The 23,610-nt window shown below is 33.8% G+C and overlaps 1 protein-coding gene across 3 annotated transcripts in view; it reads left to right on the top strand.

The window, feature by feature from the left end:
• Positions 1 to 22,915, top strand: part of UBE3A (ubiquitin protein ligase E3A) — a 92,089-nt gene extending 69,174 nt beyond the window's left edge. Inside the window, exons 7-13 of one of the 3 annotated variants that reach the window (XM_065872921.1) lie at positions 6,221 to 6,365; positions 9,395 to 9,600; positions 10,222 to 10,386; positions 11,459 to 11,614; positions 11,710 to 11,783; positions 19,791 to 19,934; positions 20,965 to 22,915. In XM_065872921.1, the coding sequence (XP_065728993.1) occupies positions 6,221 to 6,365; positions 9,395 to 9,600; positions 10,222 to 10,386; positions 11,459 to 11,614; positions 11,710 to 11,783; positions 19,791 to 19,934; positions 20,965 to 21,085 (1,011 nt within the window). In that variant the 3' untranslated portion in view covers positions 21,086 to 22,915. The remainder of the gene's footprint in view (positions 1 to 6,220; positions 6,366 to 9,394; positions 9,601 to 10,221; positions 10,387 to 11,458; positions 11,615 to 11,709; positions 11,784 to 19,790; positions 19,935 to 20,964) is intronic. The other 2 variants (XM_065872922.1, XM_065872923.1) reach the window with 2 other exon arrangements.
• The last annotated feature ends 695 nt before the right edge of the window (positions 22,916 to 23,610 follow it).

Genomic DNA, 23,610 nt, shown 5'->3' with positions numbered 1-23,610 from the left:
GGTCAGGAAGAGAAGAGGAAATGAGAAACTTTGTGGTGTGCTCAATATTAATAATTAAATAATCAAGGTTATAGGGCCTTAGACTTTAAGAGCTAAAGGGAGCCTTGGAGCTCATCTACTCGTTAGTTTATAAATGAGGCCTGGAAAATAGTGACTATTTCCTGGAAAATATGGCACTCTTGAGTATTTCTATTGGGTCTTATTTTTCAGTTATTAATTGTAAGACTGACTAGCTTGGAGGGAGCGGTAGTAACTTAATGATTATAGATTTTTTTTATTTAAAGAAAAATATATTCCTTGCTTTCATGTACCATATAATTCAAACCAGAGTAGCAAATTGTTTCCTAACTGGAGTTTTTAGAGGAACTGTTTTTGATGACAGTAAGAGTATTAGTATTTACAATATTTTATCAAACCTAAGATATCTTCACTGGTTGTAGGACACACTGTTATTTTAATACAGCTAAAAAGAACAAATGCTGCCAATTTAGTTTTGAGACGCTGTCAATTTTATGTTATATCCTGATTTCAGAGACGTTAAAATATGAAAACAAAAGCAAATTTTAAAAATCAATGAAATGTAATATATAAGTTGTCTTTCCACAAATATATATCAGAATCGTTTAAGAACTACCCCTACAGGGGCTTCCCTGGTGGCGCAGTGGTTGAGAGTCCGCCTGCCAATGCAGGGGACACGGGTTCGTGCCCCGGTCCGGGAAGATCCCACATGCCGTGGAGTGGCTGGGCCCATGAGCCATGGCCAATGGGCTTGCGCGTCCGGAGCCTGTGCTCCGCAACGGGAGAGGCCACAGCAGTGAGAGACCCGCATACCAAAAAAAAAAAAAATACCCCTACACCCTTAAATTACTGGAATATTTCTCCCTAGGACTTATTTTCACTACTTTTTGTTGTTCCGTAGGAAATAGTACAGTGATAAACGGGCTCAGAACTCAGCTTTCATTTGAATGAGAACGATCCTAATGTGATGAGGTTTTTACGGTATTTTGCTAATAACATTTATCTATTTGTGTGTTCTTTTAAATTATCTTTTAGATAATTTGTCATTTTTTTCTTAGACAAAACATCTTCAAGGTAAGAAGAATTAAAATTTTTTTTAAATTACCTTTTATGTTAGGAAATTGAGTTGAGGGTATGAGTATTTTGGAAGACAGTATTGCTGTCTGTGAGGTGCACCAAACTGCCTTCGTATCTGAATGAGAGATTTGTTTAAAAAAAAAAAAAAATCCAAAGTTCTACCCTCTAGAGATTCAGATTAGGAGCTCTCGTGTATAGCCTAGTAATATATATTTCTGTTAGTAACCCCAGGTATTCTGATAAAGCCAGACTGGAAACCAATATTTGGGAGATGGCTGTTTGTACAAGTTTATATATACATATTTATTGAGGCCATTTTTATATACAATTACATGTTTAGGAACTGGCAGGCTTTAAGAGAGTGATGAGGATTGTAGGCATAGGGGTAAGGGGTGATATGAGACTTGGTTCAGATTAGTCAGGGAGTCCTAGAATTTTGAGTAGAGATCTAAAGACCAAAAGAAATGGCTGTGATGTAGAACTGGATAGGAAAGTCCAAAAATAAGAACTAGAACATATTAAAGGTGATAGGTACAAATGCAAGCCCTACTGCCAAGAGGTTATGCTCAATCTCTTCTAAAAATCACTCACTCATTTTATTCTGGGCTCTGCTTTACCAATACTGTCTAATCCAGTCCCCAGCATTTTCCTTGATAGACATCCTTAGTTATTATTGAAACAAAACTTGATTCTTTTACTTGTCAATTGACCTACAGTGCTTTAGGAGTAAGATTATTCTGTGCTCCTTTAGGTATGTTTAATTGTATCATCTACATTCACTATATTGTGCTTAATGCAATGGCCATTATAGTTTCTTAAGATTTATTCTAATTGAATTGAAGAACTTCATACCTGATTTTTGTCCTTTAATTAGAACGAGAGTGAAATAGATCTACATAGATTCATCGTAAAATAATTTAAAACAATGAAACTTGTCAAACTTCTTAGTTGTTACATGCGAGGAAAATGAAACTCAGATTCTGACCTACAGAAATTAATAACAGAATTGGAAGTAGAACTCAGGGTTCCTGGTCTCACAGGCAGATGTGATTATATGATTTGGCTGTTACCCAGACATCTAAACTTTATATTTAAGATAAACAACTTTTCCTTATCTCTTTACAGAGAAATGAAAAAACTAAATATACCCAGGTAATCTAAAAATCTCATTCCAGTCAGTAGTTTTAATGTACTCACTAGCAAAGTGTTTAAACGTAGATTCTAGTAAGTTGACTGAAGTAGTTTAAGCCAGCCATTCTTATGGATCCTAAGCATTCTTAAGTATTAGGTCTGTTTTATCTGAATACTGCTACTTCTACTTAAATATCCATACCATTAGGAATTTTTTTTTCGACTATGAATCAGGATACATTTGACATAATCTGTCTTTTGCCAGTCTCCATATTAAATTAATACAACGTGTACTCTACTTTAAGAAAACCTATATGTAAAAATCCAGGTCTGTGTACTAAATGAATTTAATTAAAGGATGCATGCAAATTCTCCTTTTTCAGACTGTTCATTGACATATTCTTCCAATTTCCAAATATTCTCCTGCCTTCAAGATAGCTTTTGATTAAAAAAATTCAATTTTAAATGGTATGTGTCTATTACATAAAGTGATATACCTTTACTATTTAATTCTTAAGTCTTCTCTAATTGAAAAATGAATTAGAAGTGCTTGTTTTTAAGAAAAATAAAAATAAATGCAGTCCATTAATAATGGCCTTTGTCAAAATAATTATTGCTAAATTTTGTTATGTGTTTGTTACCACAAAAGTAATTTTTATAAAAGATAGGCTACTGATGTCATAAATTATACCATATTTTAGAGAACCATGTAGTATATCTGAGAATGATAATCTAAAATAAATAATAATGGGAAATTTTCACCCACGGAATTCAGTTGCAGTCTATTTTTCAAGCCATTCTTTTTGTGAATATTTACATTTGAATATATCCTGATTCTAAAAATAATATATATTTATTGTAAAAAAAAAAAGATTGAAACATACGGAAGAGCATAACAAAGAAAATCACTCAATATTTTAAAAAAGATTGTTGCTAGTCATTGAGGAGAGGCAGTAAAGCATAGTAAAGAGCTTGGTGCCCGGACTAGAATTTCTGTTCTACCATTTACTGACTGACTTGAGCAAGTTTATGAATCTCATTACTTCAGGGTATGCATCTGTAAAATAGGGTTAATAATATTACCGACCTGATAAGATTCTTATGAAGATTAAATGAGTTGATACGTGTAAAGTGTCCTGGCATATTAAGTGCTATATATTGTTTTGTTGTTAATACCGGAATATTTTTGTTCTGTTACAGCTGAGTCATTAAATTTTCAGCCAAGCCTGAAAAAAATTTGAGAGCCAATAAAACAAACGTAATAATAAGAGCTAGTATTTTTTTTTTTTTTTGTGGTATGTGGGCTTTTCATTGTTGTGGCCTCTCCCGTTGTGGAGCACAGGCTCTGGACGCACAGGCTCAACGGCCATGGCTCACGGGCCCAGCCGCTCCGCAGCATGTGGGATCTTCCCGGACCAGGGCACGAAACCGAGTCCCCTGCATCGGCAGGCGGACTCTGAACCACTGCGCCACCAGGGAAGCCCAAGAGCTAGTATTTATAAAGAATTGTTGTGCAGGGAATTCATCTGTGCTTTGCATACATTAACTTATTGATATATTTTTATGCTCATTTTACAGATGAAACTAAAAGAGAGATAAAGTGACTTGTTTATAATTATCATAATAATAGAACATATTGCATTAAATTCTTTTGGCATTCAAGGTGTGGAATGGAGTGAAGATTGGTGGGAATGGACAGACATGTAATATTTTATTAAGACTGAAGATAAATTTGCTTCACTTGTGATACGAAGTGTCTTGTGTGGAGCTAAGACTAGAACACGGGGCCTCTGAATTCTTTAGAAACTACACCAAATCCTTTAAAAAGTATCAGTCACATTGACACAGAGTCAGCTCTCAGTTACAAATGTTAGTGAGGAAGATACAGGACACATAATTAAATAACAGATAATTATTTTTTTCCACCTTGAGATAGCTGTACCTGATAGAAGCATGTTTGTCTTTGTGTTGTAAGGGTATACATAAACATTGATGTACATTTCTGTAACACCTAGGCAGGTGGAAACTGGGAGAAGGAAATTAGCGATGCGTTTCATGGCAATACGGGATATTGGCCTGATGGGTAAACCACATTTGAGCTAAGATGATAATTCTGACTTAGTCCATAGCCAGTGACTTGAAACAGGTTTCCAACTGGAACTATTTTTTTTCCCCTAAGTTATTTTCAAAATTTGAGACTAGGCTATAAAATCAAATTGAGAATTTTTTGTTCAAAGAGCAGAGGTGTTTTAAAAGGTAACAATATGATGTGTTATCTTAATATCACCCACTCTAGAACTCTTTCTCATACATTCTTATTAAGCCTTCACAACTTTGCAGTGTGAAGAATACCATCCTAATTTTTTTCCCCCTTTGCAGATGAGGAAACAGGCTCAGCTGAGTTCCTTGCTAAAATTTAAAGGTTAAAAATTATGTTAAGTGACAGTTGGGCCTAATACAGAGTATTTGACTCAATCTTTCCACAACGGCACTGTCTCAAAGATAAATTATCTTAATACAACTTGGCATAAAAATGATTTTGCAAATGGTAGATACCACTGTTGTACGGGATAGACATTCCTTAAAGCTAAAGATTCTAAATTCACAGAATCATAGAATCCAAAAGTCGAAGATATCCAGGAGATCATTTTGGCTTTGTTCAAATGTTTTTGATTGCAGCCCCTAGTAAGAGATATTTTACATAGCATTCCAGTACTCATGTGCATATCTGCCTGTACATATAATTGAAGCAAAAGTTTCACAGAACAGTAGGTGCCAGTACTTTGTGGAATGCATTCTGATTTTTTCCCTTATTTGGTTTTCATTAAATGGATTGGACTACCCACTAATGAATTGCAGTTGGCAGCTTGAAAAACATTGATCTAGGGCAGCTGACCTGAATCATGAATTTGTGAGATTTTATTTTATTTTTTATAGACACACTAGAATGTACAAAATAGTGCTGTTACTTAAGATAATTACTTTAGGACTGACTATAGTACACTTACTCTGATGATGTTTGCATTGCTCAAAACCATTTTAAAGATTCTAATTGGAATAGTTGCAAAAACCTGAGCACCCTTAAATATGTTCTGTTTTGGCAGATTTAAAGTCACTTTAGCAAATAAGGTGGATGATCAGTCAGGCATGCTGTTAGTAAATTTCAGACATAAGACAAATTACAGTATAAATATTTCACATTAGAATACAGTGTTGATTTTATGATTAATCTCAATAACTGAGAGCAATCATTATATTATTCTATAGATACAAAAAGTATTTGGTAAAGATTTATAGTTGAAGAAATGTTGAAACTGGGGTTTGATAACTGTTAGTAAGAAGTTAAGAGTAAGGAAGGATATAGGCAAGTGTATGTCTCATCTGCTTTCAAAAAAAGTGGATATAAAATATGTTCTAATCCATTAAAATGGTAATTTGTACCTAAGGTGCTATTAGGAGACCATAAACTGCTTCCCTAAATGTATTTTTCTTAATTGAAATTGTTTTATTTATGGTTTAATAGATATTAAGACTTAATTCTTGAGTTTCTATTCTAGTAAACATAAAGAACTACAAGTGAACAGTTTTGAAGTCAAAAGTTGTTTCTCCTGAAATAATTTGAGTAGTTACTTCAGGCATTTTTGTTATCTTGACTTTTTTCCATGTCCTTATCTTACTGCCCAGGTTTGTTATATACATAATTAACAGAAAACCTAATTCTAATTTTCTACTCTATGTTAATTTCATAACAGATCAGTAGTTAGAAAGTAACCCTTCAGAATTCTATGCCAGTTTTTCTTCTGTCCTATTTTTCCATTATCTTTGAGACTGAATCTTTGCCTTCACTGGCTTTTTACCAGTTTGCTTCCTGTTTCCATTTAAAATATATCAAAAACAATATCTTTTATTTGCTCCCTACCCCTACACCTTATTTTTATTTTCTTTCATCCTAATACTGGCATTCACCTTTTCACTTTATCTTTTCACTCACTAGCTAGAGATGATCGCTATGGAAAATCCTGCAGACTTGAAGAAACAGTTGTATGTGGAATTCGAAGGAGAACAAGGAGTTGATGAGGGAGGTGTTTCCAAAGAATTTTTTCAGCTGGTTGTGGAGGAAATCTTCAATCCAGATATTGGTAAATATTTTAGTGATGTGATCATGGTGTCATATCTTTTTGAATTAAGAATTTATTTACCTAGGTTTATAAATATTTTCAGTTATGAAGAGCAGCAGAAGGAGATTTTGGTATGGATTACCTAGAGTCACAGATAATGACTGAATTTGTGGGCTTTGGGGATTGGTCCTGCATCACTCGTTTATTCAAGTTCTTATTTAGATAACTTAAACAGATACTTTATTTTTTATTTTTTGGCCACATTATGTCTTCATTGCTGCGCATGGGCTTTCCTCTAGTTGGGGCGAGCGGGGGCTACTCTTTGTTGCGGTGCACAGGCTTCTCATTACAGTGGCTTCTCTTGTTGCGGAGCATGGCCTCTAGGTGCGTGGGCTTCAGTAGTTGCAGCATGCAGGCTCAGTAGTTGTGGCACACGGACTTAGTTGCTCCGCGGCATGTGGAATCTTCCCAGACCAGGGAGTGAACCCATGTCCCCTGCATTGACAGGTGGATTTTTAACCACTGTGCCGCCAGGGAGGCCCCTGGAAGGTGGATTCTTAACCACTGGACCACCGGGGAAGTCTGACCCATAGCATTTCTGAGACAAGAGTTTCATAGAATAATGGTCTGAAGACTGTTGAGAATGTCTCACAAGTGTATCATGCTCAAAGTTTGGAAACACTGGCTGATATCAAATTAATTTGGTTTATTTGCTACAGGATCTCTTGGGCTTAATATTGTAATGTTTTCCCAAACTTTTTGAACTCCAGAACCCTTCTTCCATCCTGTATCTAATAGTATTTGCTTCCCAGAAGAGTTTTCATTGAACACAGTTTGGGAAAAACTGATCTATAATAGTCTAAAAGTGAAGAATTTGGGTTTCACTGATAGACAAAGTAATAGACAAACTTGGCAAAGTAGAACAGGAAAAAGATAACAGCTTCTTAGGTAGTATACTATTGTATAGTTGTGATCTGATTCAATTTCTACAGTATAACTACTTGATTACTGGGTTTGCTTACTTTTAAAATTGATTGCATGACAGTTATAGGAAAAGAATTTCTCAAAAGCTACCATCATAATTGTGAAGAATGTGGCAGAGAGTACTACAGATCATTTCCCTTAAGCTTTGAGAATTGAACCGTTAAAGTCTATTGATTCTCAGTATGTACAGTGAATTGACTTTTCTGTAATTGTTCTTAGTCTACTTGCAAATGAAAATAGACATTTTGAGTTCATGACATAAATATAATAGTTAAGACTTTGTATTTTAGCTAATGTTTGTTAATCAGAAAGCTATGCCATTTTGTATGTAATTCATTCAAAGTAAACCTAGACACATAGAACCATGCCCTTTTTGAGACAGAAAATTTATGAGCTTCATAAATTTGGTAAACTTTAGCTGTAGGTTCTGATGTATCTAAAAAAGTTAAACATTAACTATAAAGTATATTTACATTTTATGCAGAAATACTTTTAAGAAAAACCATACATTAAACAGATCCACTTGATAGTAAAACAATTAAAATGATGACAATAGAAATATCAAAAAGGAATATTTTAGAAGAGCCACACTTGATGAAGCTTTTCTTCCAGGGACCTGAAAATAAATGTGCCCCAAATGGTGTCTCCTTGAAAGATATTATTATCTTTCACACAGAAAGATGAGAGTAGTGACCTATGTAATTTACATTCTGATTAATTTGTAATTTATTGCCCTTGAGACCAAGGACATGCATTTGTGATATTTCATCAAAGTTATTAATTGTAATTATTTTTAACTGTTCTGACCCTGTTAATACCATATTTATAATTAAATGAAGTTTTTAAGCACTTCAGTAGATGTTGTAACTTAGGCCTGTAAAAAAAGTTGGATGTAAACTGTGAAATTCAAGTATGAATTGGATAATTTATAAAATGTTATTTCATGAACACTAAATTGCATTAGAAAAATGTCTTAGTTTAATTCATGTTCTTATGATCAAGGGGACGTTTTAAATTTCCCTTTATATTTAACTTAAACTGCATGTGAAAATGAAGAAACATTTTCAGAACTTTTAAAAAACTTATAAATTGATTTATATGCTCTATTGATTTCTAAAGTTTGTTCTATTGGAACTTCCCCCTCTTTTCCAGACCTAATTCTTAAAATATTTTCATTCAGTTTCACAGTAGCAAGTGAAAAACATTTTAGTAAAATGAAATTGTTAATTCAATTAAAATATCATTTAACTTTTATCTTAGATATTTCTTTAAAGGGAAGGAGATAAATCTACCTTGGTAATGGCTATTCAGATTCCTATTTTTAAATGAGTGCTATCAAAAAGGTTTCCAAACTTGCGTTTAAAATAGTGAAGACCATGTGAAACTGAAAGAAGACTACAAATACAAATTACTTTTATTTTACTTATTGGCTCACAGTTAATGTGTGTATTAAATGGGTTTGATTTTGGGGCATAATCTAAGTTTATCAAGTTTACCTGAGTTTAAGTACTTGGCATCTTTGTTAGAAAGGTGCTGGAAAAACTAAACGGAACCGTTGTACAATTTGGGGAAAACACAGACTTTTACTTAATGAAATTCAAAATTGTTTTTTAAAACGGTATGTATGGATTGAATATGTTTTTATAAGTGAAACATTTTCAAAGTATGATTAGCCTTTTTTCCTTTTGCATTTATTTTTCAATGATTGAGTAGATAAAGTGTGAATGCAGATTAACTTTTCATTTGTGTTAGTAGAAGATTAGAGAACTTGAATTTAATGAACATTTTCCCTAACTTCTTAGAAAATGCCACCAAAATGCCTTATTACTTTATTTCTTTGGCTTCTTAAAAATATATGCTACCATTTGCCACAATTTATAACATTCATATGTATTTGAACTTTGTTTTCTCAAGTGCTAATGTAAGAGAAAAAATATTTCTATACGTAGTGCACATAAGCTTACATGTATAATTGTATATTTTTATATTTTATATGTATAAATATTTGTTCATCAGTCTTTAATAAAATGTGAAAGTAATGTATTTTTAAAAATCATTTCTTATAGGTATGTTCACATATGATGAATCTACAAAATTGTTTTGGTTTAATCCATCTTCTTTTGAAACTGAGGGTCAGTTCACTCTGATTGGCATAGTACTGGGTCTGGCTATTTACAATAACTGTATACTGGATGTACATTTTCCCATGGTTGTCTACAGGAAGCTAATGGGGAAAAAAGGAACTTTTCTTGACCTGGGAGACTCTCACCCTGTAAGTCTTTGGTCATTTTTTCTTCTCTCTTTTAGATTTTATTTAAAAGCAAATACAGAGTTTCATTTATATAAAAATTTTAAAGCTTTCATTTGGAACCTTTGTTAATATCTATACCTAGTAAGATAAAGTTGCTTTAATCTGTCTGAAGTACCATAAACACTTAAAAACTCGAAGGGGAACTTTTTTACATATTTCTGTCAGCAAGCTGGCTTTGTAAAGATTGATTCTGTAGGAAAGTGTTTTTAATTTTTTGTTCGTTTGTTTTTAATGAAATCATGAAATTGCCCAGTTAAATCAGAGCTGCGCTGAGTAAGGGGCTGGTGGCTACAGCCGCTCTTTAACCTTGAGACACACCTCTAAGGTTCTCATAAGAGCACAGTGTGAGATCCATTGCTAAGTAGCTGGTGTGGGGTTTCTCAGCAGAGAATGGGACATCACCAATGACTGACAGTCTTTCTTTAGTTTCTACATATAAACTATTGGGGCAGGAATACTATCTATGCTTTAATTTTTATTGTTAAAGGCTTTTTTTTTTTAATCTTTTCCCAAGAAGAGTGATACAAACTGTTGTATTTTGTAGTTCTGTGGTAGCCTTAATTTTCCATTTCTGATTGTTAGGTTCTATATCAGAGTTTAAAAGACTTACTGGAGTATGAAGGGAATGTGGAAGATGATATGATGATCACTTTCCAGATATCTCAGACAGATCTTTTTGGTAATCCAATGATGTATGATCTAAAGGAAAATGGTGATAAAATTCCAATTACAAATGAAAACAGGAAGGTAATAAATGTTTTTATGTCATCCTTGTCTTTTCTCTTTATTAACAGAATTTTAAATCATATATGCTTCTAGTTTTTAAAGGAGTATCTAATATCCATACAGAGACCCAAGAAATCAAGTAACCAAGTTATTATAAAGGAAATAACCACAGTTTCCTAAATTTTGGCTGTAAGCTGTATGAGAGCACATGGTTGGGCATTAAGCCCCTTTTAGAGAAAGAAGGCATGCATAGGAGGTAGTGAATGGCTCAGTGTGGCTGTGGTATAAAGCATGAAGTGGGGTGTTTCTCATATTAAGCTGTAGAGGGGAGGGAAACAGGGACCTTGTAATTAAGGTCCTTATAACCAAACAGATGATAATTGCATTTAATGTACTCACACATATATGTGCCTTAAGTATACGTCTGAAAAGTATTAAAGAAATCAGTTTTGTGTTTTCTGTTGACTAGAAAAGTATGCATCTGGAAACAAAGGGGAATAACCCAGAACATAACAGGGAAATTACGATATATATATAAAACCTTTAGTAAGTGTGTGTTAATGTTAATATAATTTTTGATAAAATATTATATTCACTAAGTTAGGATACAAAAGTATATTTTCCATTTATGATTTGGTATAGTAGCTTGTGCATCAATTAAAACACCAATATTTTTGTTGAACTGGATACAGTAGGCAGCTCCCCAAATATTCTAGAATAGAAAACATGAGACTTCCTTGTTTGCTTATACATATCCAGTACATTGCACTTTATTAAAAATGTTAATTTTTATAAATTGATGTATAAATGGTTTAAATGTCTCTTTGTTTGCATACCTAATTGAGAGAACTTTAAAATTGTATCAACTTATTTGTGCATGGCCTTTTTACAGTTCAGTATTGACTATAATAGAGAGCTGTGAAATTGTTAAAGGTATTTTCCTTTGTGTGTGTAAAGTTTGAATTTTAAAAAATATTCTTGAATGTTTTTTCTTTGGGAAAATAAAAACAAAAAAGTTACGCAGCCCTGTAGCTCGTTGTGTTTTGTTGTACTGCATATTATAAGATGCTCTTGTGGTTAATATTTTCTGCAGGAATTTGTCAATCTCTATTCTGACTACATTCTCAATAAATCAGTAGAAAAACAGTTCAAGGCTTTTCGGAGAGGTTTTCATATGGTGACCAATGAATCTCCTTTAAAGTACTTATTCAGACCAGAGGAAATTGAATTGCTTATATGTGGAAGCCGGGTAAGAAAGCAAGGGTTTGCAAAAATATCTTCTATTGATTAATTGTTTGTAATGGTGTGGTGTAGATGTTAAGACATGTTTTCTCGAATTTGCAGAATCTAGATTTCCAAGCACTAGAAGAAACTACAGAATATGACGGTGGCTATACCAGGGACTCTGTTGTGATTAGGTAAGTGCTTAATTCTTAAAAGGAAGATTTAATTCACCAAAGGGATGTGTGCTTTATGCTTTTAGACCTTTGTCTCCAGGTTTTACTTCCCAAATAAGCAAACTCACAAATTCTCAATCTATAAAATTGGAGGTATATTTGTAATATAATCAATCACCAGTTCTTATTGTTAATCTTGTGGTTTATTTCCTGACTGATGTGTTTTATGTAAGTGGCATGTTTTTTTCTGCATTGGGGGTATAAAGTATCTAATATTCCTAGTAATTCTGGTTAGAATGTGCTTACTGCCAGTTACATGATGAGGAAAATAGAACTATCACTTCCGAGTATTTCTCCTTTCTTTTGAACTCTGTGAAATGTTACTTACCTACCCTATATGAAGCATCTTTTGTGTGAAATGGTACATTCTTTGTTTTAATCCTTACAACATGGCAAGGTACATACTAGAATTGTTATTGTACATCTGAAGCCTCCAAATTCTCACAGAAAGAAGCAGAGATTCCCAGTCTTAACTGCTTCCAAGCAAATGCTATTGTCTTCTTTTCTTTACTACTGTCCAGTCCTGAAAGACATAGGCTTCTTCCTCTCCTGCTAAGGTGGGTTTAAGGGGACAAAGATGCCCTTCTGGCAGTCACTGGTGGAGTGAGGTGGGAAGGCATTCCTGGAGGTTGTCTCTGAAGGTTATTACTCTAAGACTCAAGTGTGTGAAAACCATAATGAATATCAATTGTATCTAGAAATAAATAATATGTTATTTTATGTTCTCTTGTTTTCTTTTGTTCTGTTATTTTATTATTCATTCTGGTTTGTGGGAGGTTACTGATAATTCCTCTATTTAGCACACCCTTGGTCATTTCTAGCAGCAGTCGTGAGCTTTTTTTACTTTTAGCAACCACGGTTCTGCTATTTACTTGAAGTTCAAAGGTGACCCATAAAAGGGTTGAGATAACATGATGAAAGGATAACCTCACTTGTGAGTATTATCACAGCAGCATCTCTGTTAGTGATATTATTGATCACAGATAGTTATGACTGTGTAGCATCTTAATGTTTCCCTTAGAATAGTTGAAGATATCTTGTGCTCCTCCTTATGGAGAAATTACTTTTTAAGTTAAGGTCTTAATTTTATTTCTATCTTTTATAATAACATAATTGCTGCTTGATACATATCTTAAGATCATATGTGAATGCTTAAAAAAATTTTTTTTGAATTATAGTTGATTTGCAGTATTGCAGTGTTGTGTTAGTTTCAGGTGTACAACATAGTGATTTTTTTTTTTGCAGATTATATTTCATTACAGGTTATTATAAGATTGGGTATAATTCCCTGTGCTGTACAGTAAATGCTTGTTGCTTATCTATTTTATGTATAGTAGTTTGTATCTGTTAATCCCATACTTCTAATTTGACTCCCCACCCCACCCCCCATCATTATGTAAGGTCTCTCTTTATGTCTTGTAATTTTCTTTGATCTGAATCTGATATGACTGTAACCATTCCTGGTTTTGTATTGCTTTGCTTTTTGTTTGCATGATATATCTTTTAATGTCTTTTTACTTTTCAGCCTATCTATGTTGCTGAATTTGAAATGAATTTCTTAAAAATAGCTGAGTCATGTCTGTCAATCTTTGCCTTTAATTGGTATATTTAGGCCATTTGTATTCAAGGTAATTATTGATATGTTAGGGCTCAAGTCTGCCATTTGTTTTCTGTTTCTTTCTTCTTTATTGTTCCTTGTTGATATCTTTTTGCCTTCTGTGGGATACTTAGTTATTTGAACATTTTTAAGGATTTCATGATTTTAGTGTTCTTTTTTTTGTGTATGTTGCTTAGTATAGTGTTCTTCATGGTTGCTGTTGGTATTACATTGTACATATGTGGTATTGCTATCAAAATCTCTTCCTGTGAAGTATGGAAACCCCACCTTTAAATATCGTTGTCTTGAATATTACTGCTGTTATAATTTTTGTAGCAGTCATCACATATGATTTATAAAATTCATGAGGAGGATGGTAGTCTGTTGTATGTACCTGTATTTCTTCTATTTCTATTCTTCTGTTTGCCTCATAGTCCATCTTTTATCACTTCCTTTAGCTAGTCTTCAAAGGCAGATCTGCTAATGACAAATTCTTTTAGTTTTCCTTTGCCTGAGGGTGACTTCCCCTTTCTGAAGAACAGTTTTGTTTGTGCTATTTGGGGTTTCTTAGCTTCTTAAGTCTGGGTTTGTGTCTTTTTCCAAACACGGGATGTTTTCAGGCATGATTTCTTGAAATACTTTTTCAGTACCACTCTGTTTATCCTTTTTTTTTTAAAAATATTCCTTTATTTATTTATTTTGGCTGCACCGACTCTTAGTTGTGGCGTGCGGGATCTTCATCGTGGATGTGGGATCTTTAGTTGCGGCTTGTGAACTCTTAGTTGCAACATGCATGCGAGATCTAGTTTTCTGACCAGGGATCAAACCCAGGCCCCTTGTATTGAGAGTATGGAGTCTTACCCACTGTACCACCAGAGAAATCCCTCTTTTTCCTTTTTTTCTATGCCTCTCATGATACCAACGTTCAGTCATTCGTCATTGTTCACATGTACCTGAGGCTCTATTTATCTTTTTTCAGTCTATTTTCTCTTTTGTTCAGATTTTTATCCTTGGTCATCTTGACTCTACTATTGAGCCCATCTCGTATTTTTCTCTTACTCTGTTTTTTAGTTCTATAATTTCCATTTGGCTCTTTTTTATTATAACTTATAATTTTTGCTGAGAGTTTCTGATGTTTCAGTTTTGAAACACTAGAACTTGTAATTGCTTGTAGAATCATTTTTATGACGACCTCATTAAAATCTTTGTCAGTTAATTTCAGTATCTTATTCATCACAGTGTTGACATTGGTTGATTCTCTTTCTTTCATGTGATTTTCCTGGTTCTTGGTTTGACAGGTGATTTTGGATTGTATGCTGGACATTATGGCTGTTTTGTTAGGAGACCCTGGGTCCTATTACGTTTTTTACTTTAGCAGTTTAAAAAAAAAACATTTGTCTGAACACTGTCGTATTGTGTAGACAGACATGTTGGTTATTTCCAACCCTGTTAGGAGAAAGTCACAGTGAATCATCTTACATACAGATTATTCCATACATATGTAGAGACATCATTAAATTGGGAATTGGTGCTAAAAGTGGGATTGTTGAACCAAATGGTAGATACATATATAATTTTGTTAAATACTGCCAAATTCTCCTTCACAGAAATTGTGACATTTTGCACTCCCACCAGTAATATATGAGTATCTCATTTCTTACAATTTTCCCAAACCCATTGTGTTGTTAAACTCAGCTGTTTACCTGTCTGTTAGTTGAGAAATGGCATTTCAGTGTAGTTATAATTTGTGGTTTTCTCATTATGAATGAGGGAGGTTGGGCATCTTTTCTTATATTTAAGAGCTATTAGTAATTTATATAGTTCTGCTCATTTTGCTGCTCAGTCATTTTGATTTTTAGAAACTTTATATTTGTATTAGGGACATCAGCACTTGAATAAATTAGCAGATATTTTTTCCTAGTTTGTCATTTGACTTTGCTTACAGGGGTGTTTTGCAAATGAAAACTATTATGTTTATGCAGTTAAATACTTTGTATTTCTTTAGTTTTTTTTAAAATACTTTTTGTTTTTGCTCTTCTGTTTCTGACCTCCTATGTCCATAGTAGAAATTTTACTCATATTGTTTCTCCTCTAGTCACCACATAAATTAGCTTTATTTCCAAGTTTATTTTGCATATTTCTTGAGTATTTTTTTTGTTGTTGTTGTTTTTTTTTGTTTTTTTTTGTTTTTTGTCTTGAGTATTTTAGAGACTTCTAATTTCTATTTCAGATTTGTCCATCTCTCACTGAGTTCCATGTGTGTTTATGTGGCCCAGTGCCTTCTACCTGACTAGGGCCAATTTTTGTCAGCTGCTTTCATCCTTTTACAACCAGAAGCTACTTTTAGGGGACACCTCTGCTTTCCAGGGTGCCCCCTATCCCTTTCAGGCATGATGTCTTCCTGAGACTGCCATATTTGGTCCAAGATACTTTCCTCTTGCCAGTGCTCTTATCTGCCCTTAGTAGTTCACTCTTGGGGTGGGGCTCTGCCCTTTTGGGGTGAACCCTAGCCCATGTAATTCTGCACACCCCATTCTTCCACATAGCTCCTGCTGGACTCTGCTGGTGTGGACTCAGGTGTATATAAACTCCAGTTTACATGTCAGTTTGAGTTTTCCACTCTGTTTTTTCTAGTTAACTTAGGCATAGATTATGGGTGTTTTTATTGGAATTTGTCTGCTTTATGTACTGGATAGGTTTTAGAAGATGTGAGTGGGATGCAATCCATACAGCTACCACTTTAATGTAGAAACACAAAAGCTTCTTTTTTTCATTTTCAGTTTTCTAAATAGTTGCATTCTTAGTTCACAGTTTTAATGTAGAACATAACACTTATAGGAAAAGAAGAATTTTGCTCAGTAAGTGTTTTCATTATATAAACTGATAGTAGTAACCCTAATATTTTAAGTTCTAATTTTTTAGAAAGAACCAAAAAAACAGCTAAACTTTTCACAGTGACCACTGCTGGTCTGCTGTTTCCTTCAGGGTTTGTCTCCTCTACTCAAGGGCACCCATTGGTCTGCCTCTTCAGGTGTGGCTGATTCAGTATGGCTTTAGAACACTCCTGAAGGGTGAGGAAGCTTTTCTGCCCTGACAAAGGGCTCTGGATTACAGCAGACTTGCTTTTTCTTGCCAGCCACCCAAAAGGAATGACCTAAACTGTGGTATGATTTCTCTCCTTCCTGAGAGATGTGCCTATACATTCCATGTCCAATTTCCTCTTGTGTAGTTTTTTAAAAATTCTTTTCTCTAGGTGAATGGGGGGTTTGCAAGAACTGAAGGGTGGGGAGGATATTAGAGTGTCAGGGAAGGGAAGTGGAGAGAGCCAAGAATTCTAATAAAGCTGCTAAGCTATGTTAGAAATAATGGCATTGCACCAACAAAAATACTAGCATTTTGGTAATAGAAGTTGTATTCTAGAATATCAAAAACTAGAATTGTAATTATGGATGTAGGAAGTATGACATTCTCTGCCAAGTTTCTGGAAAGAACTTTCAAATAGATATTAAAATGCATTCTTCAGAAAACTAGAGCTTATCAATAAATTCGGTAAAGTTGCAGAATACAAAATTAATATACAGAAATCTCTTGCATTTCTATACACTAACAATGAAAGATCAGAAAGGGAAATTAAGGAAACAATCCCATTTACCATCGCATCAAAAAGAATAAAATACCTAGGAATAAACCTACCTGAGGAGAAAAAAGACCTGTGCTCCGAAAACTATAGGATGCTGATGAAAGAAATCGAAGACGACACAAACAGATGGAAAGATATACCATGTTCTTGGATTGAAAGATTCAGTATTGTCAAAATGACTATACTACCCAAGGTAACCTACAGATAATCCAATTCCTATCAAATTATCAATGGCATTTTCTAGAACAAAATTTTTAAAATTTGTACAGAAACAGAAAAGACCCCCAAATAGCCACAGCAATCCTGAGAAAGAAAAATGGAGCTGGAGGAATCAGGTTCCCTGACTTCAGACTATACTACAAAGCTACAGTAATCAAAACAGTTTGGTATGGGCACAAATGTAGATCAATGGAACAGGATAGAAAGCTCAAATACAAACCCATACACCTATGGTCAATTAATCTATGACAGAGGAGGCAAGAATATACAGTGGAGAAAAGACAGTCTCTTTAGTAAGTGGTGCTGGGAAAACTGGACAGCTATATGGAAAAGAATGAAATTAGAACATTCTCTAACACTGTACACAAAAATAAATTCAAAATGGATTAAAGACCTAAATGTAAGACTATACTATAAAACTCTTAGAGGAAAACATAGGCAGAAAACTCTGTGACATAAATTGCAGCAATATCTTTCTGAAATAATGAAAATAAAAACAAAAATAAACAAACTAATGAAACTTAAAAGCTTTTTGCACAGCAAATGAAACCATAAACAAAACAAAAAGACAACCCACAGAATGGAAGAATATATTTGCAAATGAAGTGACCAACAAGGGATTAATCTCCAAAATATGCAAACAGCTCAGGCAGCTGAATATCAAAAAACAAGCTAATCAGAAAATGGGCAGAAGATCTAAATAGACATTCCTTCGAAGAAGACATACAGATGACCAAAAAGCACATGAAAAAATGCTCAACATCGCTAATTATTAGAGAAATGCAAATAGAAACTGCAATGAGGTATCACCTCACACCGGTCAGAATGGCCATCATCAAAAAATCTACAAAAAATAAGTGCTGGAGAGGGTGTGGAGAAAAGGGAATCCTTCCACACTGTTGGTAGGAATGTAAATTGATATAGCCACTATGGAGAACAGTATGGAAGTTCCTTAAAAATTAAAAATAGAGGTACCATATGATCCAGCAATCCCACTCCTGGGCATATATCTGGAGAAAAGGATAATTCAAAAGGATACATGCACCCCAGTGTTCATTGCAGCACTATTTACAATAGCCAAGATGTGGAAGCAACCTAAATGTTCATCAGCAAAGGAATGGATAAAGAAGGTGTGGTACATATGTACAATGGATATTACTTAGCCATAAAAAAGAATGAAATAATGCCATTTGCAGCAACATGGGTGGACATGTAGATGATCATACTAAGTGAGGTAAATCAGATAGAGAAAGACAAATACCATATGATATCACTTATATGTGGAATCTAAAACAAAATGATACAAGTGCACTTATTTACAAAACAGAAACAGACTCAGACTTCTAAAACCAACTTAAAGGTTACCAAAGGGGACAGGTGGGAGGAGGGATAAATTAGGAGTTTGGGATTAACATATACACACTACTGTATATAAAATAGATAATCAACAAGGACCTACTCTGTAGCACAGGGAGCTCAGTATTTTGTAATAACCTATATGGGAAAAGAATCTGAAAAAGAATGGATATATGTATAACTGAATCACTTTGCTGTACACCTGAAACTAACACAACATTGTAAATCAACTATACTCCAATATAAAATAAAAATTAAATTCAAAAAATGCATTCTTTCGCCAATTAAAAATGTTTTTGTTTTCCAAAATCTTAAAAATTTTTATCTGAGAAGTAGTGTGTATGTTAAATTTATGGATTATTCAAATAAGCATGCCAGGATTGCTCTTAATTTGCTTGCATTTTGTTTTTAGAGTAAGTTTAACGAGCATCATTATAACATGAATTTTATCACATAGGTTTTAGGAATGCCAGGGATTAAATTATTCTCTTAAAATAACTGCAGATGACAGATATATCAGAATAATACCCCATCTCCCCTTCCCCAGCACACACTATTGATATTGATTATATAATAATTGTATACTTTTTTATTAGTACTTTTAGGTGTGTGGGTTGTTTTTATTTTTTTCTTTTCCTTTTCTTTTGTCTCTTATCTGTATCACCTTCTCCCCCAAAGTTGTGTAAGATATGAGCAGACAAAGAAAATAAAGGAGGGGTAAATACATTGTATACACACATGCACACACATAGACAAAGAAAATAAAGAAGGAGGGGTAAATAAAATACACACACACACCCAAAGACCTCCGGAGTTAAGTTTTCACAGTACACACATTTTGTCTTTTGTTTGTTACTGATTATATATTTACAGTTTACATAATTATTTCCTTTTGTTGGACACTTAGGTTTACCAGTTATTGCTGTTGTAGATAATGTAGTGATGAACAAAAGCTTTTATATTTTTAAAAACTGTTTCCTTAAGATAAATTTGCGTAGTGGAATTCCTAGGTCCTAGATGAACAGAAAAGAATCTTCAGGGTACTTGATATTCCAGGTTATCGCCTATTATGGTTTTAATGCAAATCATAAACTTACATTAGTGCTCATTATAATGAATGCCAAACTAAAATCAGTATTTTATATTTTCTTATTAGGGAGTTCTGGGAAATCGTTCATTCATTTACAGATGAGCAGAAAAGACTCTTCTTGCAGTTTACAACGGGCACAGACAGGGCACCTGTGGGCGGACTAGGAAAATTAAAGATGATTATAGCCAAAAATGGCCCAGACACAGAAAGGTAATTATTAAATTGTGACTGTATACTGAAAACCTTGCATTCCACATTACACATGTGTGACGTATCCAGAAGCTTCTGAGCACTTTTGCAATTTTATATAGAAATCTCCAAATCACATGAAACATTAGTTCAGAGAATATTTTGCTGTTAATGTTTGAGAAAATTTTTAAACACTGGCCAGGTTAAAAATTATTATGGAGTTCACTTGATTTGAAATTTTAAAAATTGGTGTGATTAGTTTTTGGTTGAGAATTTTTTAATTGGAAGCCATATTATGTCATCTATTTAGAATAGTAAAGTTGAGGCTCAGGAGATTGTCTATTCAGCCCTATATTATGCTAGAATGACGAATTTCATAGTCCTTACATTGTGTTTCCTCTCCGTCGTGTAAGTTAACATTTGGTGCATAGTGACCGTATGTGAGCAGTAGTATATTTAATAGCTTGAATGTATAGAAACATTTCTATTAGTTTTCTACATTATTTGATATTATTTGGTATTGTCTGTATTATTTGGTATTAATGTAAGTTTATTGGTTATCAAATCAATTACATAGTCATACAAGAATATTTCTAATAAGCATTAAAGAGCCCAGACTTTGAAATTTTGGAAACGAGGTTTGAATATATTACCTCCACCTTTGAGTAAGTTACTTAACTTCTCAGTGACTTCAACTCTACAGTGGGGAAACTGACACCCAGTCTGTAGGTTTATTGTGAGAAAATTTAGTTAAATGAGCTCTCAGGGTTAAGTACCTAAAACAATATCTGGTATGTAGTAATAATTTTGTGGATGCAATATGTTATCATCAACCATCATCATTATTAGCATTGAGTAATTTATGAGATAGAGACAAACTGCAGTTTGGTAGTTGTATGGCAAGAGCAGAAAGATTATCCATGACTTGTATTAATGTATAGTCTGCATTGCAAACCATCTCAACATATATACCATCTAAAGTAGGATCATTTAATACTGAGCGTATTTCCCATGACTTATTTTCCTATTTTTCCCCTTTCTCTCTATATAGGTTACCTACATCTCATACTTGCTTTAATGTCCTTTTACTTCCGGAATATTCAAGCAAAGAAAAACTTAAAGAGAGATTGTTGAAGGCCATCACTTATGCCAAAGGATTTGGCATGCTGTAAAAAACAAAAAAAGGGGGGTGGGGAGAAAAAAATTTTAAATTTTAATAAATATAACAAGAGGGATAAAATTGGTGGTGATAGTGACCCAGTACAAAAAGGCTGTAAAATAGTGAACCACAGTAGTCAACTATGTCTGTGCCTCCCTTCTTTATTGGGGATATGTGGGCTGGAACAGCAGATTTCAGCTACTTATATGAACAAATCCTTTATTATTATTATTATTTTATTTTATTTTTTTGCGTGAAAGTGTTACTTTTTCTTTCACTTGTATGTACAGAGAGGTTTTTCTGAATATTTATTTTAAGGGTTAAATCACTTTTGCTTGTGTTTATTACTGCTTGAGGTTGAGCCTTTTTGCATATTTAAAAAATATATACCAACAAACTACTCTCCCAAGGAAAATATTGCCACCATTTGTAGACCATGTAACCTTCAAGTATGTGCTATTTTTTTTGTCCCTGTATCTAACTCAAATCAGGAGCTGTATTTTTTTTTTAAACAATTTGCTTTTGAAACTTGAAGTCTTGAAAACAGTGTGATGCAGTTGCTGCTGTTCTAGTCCCCAAAGAGTTTTCTGTGCAAAATCTTAAAATCAATAAAGATGGAAGGGAGAACTTGGAATGTTTAACTGCAGCCCTCAGAACTTTACTTTAGTAACAGCACAACGAATTAAAAACAACTCATGCCACAGTATGTCGTCTTCATGTGTCTTGCAATGAACTGTTTCAGTAGCCAATCCTCTTTCTTAGTATATGGAAGGACAGGGATTTGTTGTTGTCGTCACTGTTGTTGTTGTTGTTGTTTTAAGTTTACTGGGGAAAAGTGCATTTGGCCAAAAGAAATGGTAGTCAGACCCTTTGCAAGAAAGGTAGGAAGTTTGTTGTTTATTATAAACATAAAGCATGTGAAAGTGCACTTAAAATAAATTTTTTATTAATTGCTTATTACCCGCATTTTAAATAGACAATCCAAAGTCTTCCCTTCATGTTGCCATCATCTTATCTAATCAGCCATTTTATCAAGGCACATGATCAATGTTGGAACATAATGGAAAGGATGGCTACTGTGCCTTGTTTTGCCTAATCATACAGTAAGCAGAGACCTGGAAGTGAATGGAACTATTACTCTTTAGTCCTATTTACATTGTCTGTCCCCAAAGATTAAAGTTTATTTCAAAAAGTAAGTGTTAAATAATACTTTCATGTACTATGGAAAAGTACAGGTTGGTTTAAATTACTGGACATTCAGAAGTAAGTAGTTTCTTCCCCTTTCTAGTCTTCTGTGTCTGTGTTGTTAATTTCTTTTATTGCAATATAAAATAAAAGGATTATGTATTTTTAACTGAGAAGAGACATATTGATATATCCTTTTACTGCAAGTTACAGCTAATGTGCTGAGCTTGTGCCTCGATGATTGTTTTAACTATGACAGATCAATTTGATGATTTGTTTGAAATTGGCAGGAAAAATACAGCTTTCAAATCATTGGAGGGGGAAAGAGGATGTCTTTAAGAATTATTTTAATTCTTTTAGTAATTGAGACTTAACTGTTATGTACCATAATGCTAAATAAAAGTGACATTTTTCACCATAATTTAGTGGAAAAAGAAGACATTGCTTTCCATATTGTGATAAAGTAACATGGGGTTTTTCTGGGCCAGCCTTTAGAACACTGTTAAGGTATGTACACTACCTTGATGCAAGGGACCCTCATGCTACTACAGTCATCTTAAAAGGCCTCTCATTCCTGTGCTTCTTGTGTATAATGAAAGTGAGAATAAGAGAAATCAAATACTCTGGGGGCGTTTTGTATAATAAATTCATGAAGAAATTTGTGTTCTTTGGTTCTCAAGTTTTATTATCACTACAGTATTGAAGTTCTACAGTTGTAATAATATCTGTGTGAAGTTTTTGAATAGTAATTGAGTATAGGTTATCAGACATAGAATTCACATCAAATAGACTTTTAACAGTTGAAAATAAACCTACCCTTGAAAATATTTTAAGAGAAAAATTCATTGGTTGTCTAGACTAATTGCTCTCACTTGCTTAGTAACTAATTATCCTGGGCATGTTACCACTTTTTATCATTGCCTCCTTTTCACTACTGTTTACAAAATGTCACGGAACAATATCTTTAGGAAGAGGAAAAAAAATAGAAATTTTAACTGTAGTAGATATCTACCCCAGATGTCATGTTATAAAATACTCTTTTGCCTGGATCAGCAGGAAGCTCTGGAGGAAATAAAGAACCATAAACTAAAGTAATTGGTTTTCCAAATAAAATACAAACTTTCTCTTATATATCATTGTTACTGAGTATTTCAAACATACAATAAAAGCACGGCCTGTAGCCAAACTTTTCTGGAGCCTGGCCGCTTCAGCAAATTGAGTTGGATTTCCTCCCCTATATACTTTCCTGGGCTGTGCTTAGTTGTGTGATTAAAAAAAAAACACGGCCTGTAGCCAAACTTTTCTGGAGCCCGGCCGCTTCAGCAAATTGAGTTGGATTTCCTCCCCTATATA

Source organism: Phocoena phocoena, chromosome 2, assembly GCF_963924675.1.
Source record: "Phocoena phocoena chromosome 2, mPhoPho1.1, whole genome shotgun sequence".
Classification (NCBI taxonomy): Eukaryota; Metazoa; Chordata; class Mammalia; order Artiodactyla; family Phocoenidae; genus Phocoena; species Phocoena phocoena.
The sequence above is the reverse complement of the archived record's forward strand: the minus strand, read 5'-3'. Positions and strand labels throughout refer to the sequence as shown.